General features: G+C 56.7%; 2 protein-coding genes across 2 annotated transcripts in view; one reads left to right on the forward strand and one right to left on the reverse strand.

Moving 5' to 3' along the window:
- Positions 1 to 947, forward strand: part of LOC103762666 (adiponectin receptor protein 1) — a 7,706-nt gene extending 6,759 nt beyond the window's left edge. Inside the window, exon 6 of the mRNA XM_029965875.1 lies at positions 241 to 947. Within this exon, the coding sequence (XP_029821735.1) occupies positions 241 to 369 (129 nt within the window). The 3' untranslated portion in view covers positions 370 to 947. The remainder of the gene's footprint in view (positions 1 to 240) is intronic.
- A 1,028-nt stretch (positions 948 to 1,975) lies between these two features.
- TIMM17A (translocase of inner mitochondrial membrane 17A) overlaps positions 1,976 to 3,177 on the reverse strand; it is a gene marked incomplete at its 5' end in the record, with an annotated part of 4,704 nt that continues 3,502 nt past the window's right edge. The window contains one exon of the mRNA XM_029965876.1: positions 1,976 to 2,253. Within this exon, the coding sequence (XP_029821736.1) occupies positions 2,183 to 2,253 (71 nt within the window). The remainder of the gene's footprint in view (positions 2,254 to 3,177) is intronic.

Consider the following 3,177-nt stretch of genomic DNA (forward strand, 5'->3'; position numbering starts at 1 on the left):
CTGTCCCTGTGTCCCTGTCCCAGAGCAGTGAGGGGGAGGAGAAGGAGGTCCTGGTGTTTCTGTGTCCCTTTTTGGGGAGATCTCACCTGGGGAAGTCGGGCAAAAATTGGGGGAAAACAGAGGAAATTGGAGGAAAATCAGAGGATTTGGAGAGGAAAATGGTGAAATTGGTGGAAAGTGGGTTAAATTTGGGTTGGAAACGGGGGATTTGCTCTGCTCTAAAGGACTTCCCTCCCCCAGTTCCAGTCCCATCAGATCTTCCACGTGCTGGTGGTGGCCGCAGCCTTTGTCCACTTCTACGGGGTGTCCAACCTGCAGGAATTCCGCTACGGGCTGGAAGGGGGGTGCACAGATGACTCCCTGCTCTGAGGGCACCGCCTGCTTTTAGTCCAAGCTTTCCTCAAGTGCTTTTTAAACTCTTTTTGTCTTTGCTCAGATCCAAGGAAGACTCAAAAACTGGGTTTGGGGGTTGCTGGTGGGGTTTTTTTGTTGTTCTTTGGGTTTGTTTTTTTTTTAAAGAAATGGAGAAATCCTTTAGGAAAGTCATCGACCAAATCTTCACCCCCTCCCCCAGTGGGGTCTGGGGGGGTTTGGGGGCTCCCCCAGGCCGGGTTTAGCTGCACTGGGGGCTCCCCCAGCACAGGGAGCAGCTGCTGTTCCTGCCCAACCGAGCACATCCCGCCCCTCACCGACCCCACATATCCCCCTGGGAATTCTGCGGCTCCCAGGGCAGCTCCCGGGGCACAGAGTGTGTAATTTAAAATGTTTTAATTGTCCTTTTTTTTCGGTTTGTTTTTTTCCTTGACCATGTAAAGAGAAAGGAGGGTATTTAATATTTAAACCGAGCTTTAAAGGCAGCCCCTCGGCCAGGAGGGGCAGGGGGGGCTGGTCTGGGACTCAGAGCTGCTGTAGAGACAATAAAAGGTCACTGGATCAGTGTCACCCGGGCCCGTCACTGCGTCACCCTTTCTGTGCCACCCCCTGGGGGGGGACAGAAGCAGCTGCTCAAGGGGCGTGGGGGGCTCCGGCACCCCCAGAGTGGGGCAGGGGGGTCTGGACTGAGCCAATAAACTGGGATTAACTGGGAATTCTGGGGGGTTGTGGTGGGGATGGGGTGGGAAAACCCCCCTGGCTGGGGCAGCCTTGGGGAAATTCCTTCTGGGATCAGGGGCAGGAGGGGGCACAGCCTGGGCAGGGCCCTGAGTGGGGCTCAGAGACCACTGAGGGGCAGAGCCCAGCTCAGGCAGCTGAAGGCCACTGCTTGTGGCAGGGCTGAGGGACGAGCGTGGGCAAGGCCACCACGGCCACTGTGCCCCTGGCCCTGTGCCACCTGGGCTGAGCCTGACTAATCCTGCATCTCTGTCCTACCCAGGCTGAGCCCAGCTGATCCTGCAGCCCTGTCCCAGCTCCAAGGGATGAGAGCCGAGCCCTGGAGTCCTGGGCTGGCTGTGGGACAGGCAGGAGGGAGGGAGTGTCCCTCTGGAGGACACAGGATGAGCAGGATCTCACACACTTTGTCCAACTCTCTGCCAACATTCCCAGGGTCCAACACCACTCAGTTTTCCCATTCTCAGCTCTGGCTCCGTTTGCTCCTCCCTGGGCAGAGGAGAAGCCACAAAGTCGCTCCGATGTTCCTTGAGGCTTTCAGGATGTTGGATCAGCCCCTGGCAAGGATCAGCAGGGACTAACCCAGGTCAGGAATTGCCCTGGCAAACCTGGATGGGGCAGGGACTGTAACTGCTGGAGCAGGGAAGGGCCTCCCCGGCAGGAGTTGGGACAAAGCCAGGAGCAGGTGCTGGAATTGGGATCCCAGTGGAAGCTGAGGCTGTGCTGGCAGCAGGAATGAAGGTGCAACACTTCCCCCTCTAGCCCCACACCCCAAATCCAGGCTGAAATTCCAGCTGCAGGTGCCACATCCCAGAGGAGACTCCAAGACTTTCACTCCAGCGTCCCAAGGATGACAAGACTCCGTGTGCTCCATGTCTCAAACCTCCTTGTAATTCCAGCCCATGTGTAACATTACAGATGGGAATTATTGGGAATAAATAGATTTGTCATCTCCTAAAAGTTCTCCTGAGCTCTGGGAAGTGCTGCAGGTGTTCCTGGGAGGGGGAGGGGAGGGACATCCCATTCTGGAGCTCCAGCAGGGACATCCCATCCCATCCTGGGGCTCCCAGGCCCCTCACTGGTACTGTTGATAGTTGCTGAACGGGGGGGGCTGGAGCTGGGAGGGATCCTCGGACAACTGCGGGCCTGGAGAGGGAGAGGAGAAGCAAATCAATCCCAAAAGGCAGGAGATTCCTCCTGCAAACAGTGGGTTGGTTCAGATAAATCCCCCTGGAAATTAATCCCCAATCCCAGCCTGGTTTGAGTTTCACAAAGACTGTCAAGAGGTTTCACAGAATCCTGGAATGGTTTGGGTGGGAAGGGACCTCAAATCCCATCCAGTCCCACCCCTGCCCCGGGCAGGGACACCTCCCACCATCCCAGGCTGCTCCAACCTGGCCCTGGACACTCCCAGGGATGGGGCAGCCACAGCTTTTTTGGGAATTCTATCTCAGCCCCTCCCCACCCTTACAGGGAGGAATTCCTTCCCAAAATCCCATCTAACCCTCTGGCAGTTGCTCCCCCCAGCACTGGGTTGGGAAGCTGAATCCACAATTGTTCCATTCCAGTGGTTCCTTTATCCCTGGGGTCAAACCTTCTCAGAGGGGTTGAGGGCACCTCCAGGGCACTGAGGGGCCTAGAAAGGGTTCCCTCTCCCTGCTGGGAAACCTGGGAGCAGCCTGGGATAGTGGGAGGTGTCCCTGCCCGGGGCAGGGGTGGGACTGGATGGGATTGAAGGTCCCTCCAACCCAAACCATCCTGGGATTCTCTGACAGAGATATTTAGGATTTTCCACAGTCACCAACCCAACTGACACCCCAGCTCTTGTTTTACTTGGGGAAAAAAAAAGGAATGTGGGTTTTGAAGTTCAGGGAAAGGAAAACCCCTCAGCCTTCCTGGAAATGGGTTATGTGGGTCTGCCAGGACCTTATCAGCTCCTGCACCTGGGGCTCCCACACCCGCGCTGCCAGGACCTTCCCTGGGCTGCCAGGACCTGCTCTGGGCTTCCAAAACTTTCCCTGGGCTGCCAAAATGTATTCTGGAGCCAGGCTGGCAGAGCTGGGAATGTTC

The sequence above is a fragment of the Manacus vitellinus genome, unplaced genomic scaffold (genome assembly GCF_001715985.3).
Source record: "Manacus vitellinus isolate BGI_N305 unplaced genomic scaffold, ASM171598v3 scaffold_121_pilon, whole genome shotgun sequence".
NCBI lineage: Eukaryota > Metazoa > Chordata > Aves > Passeriformes > Pipridae > Manacus > Manacus vitellinus.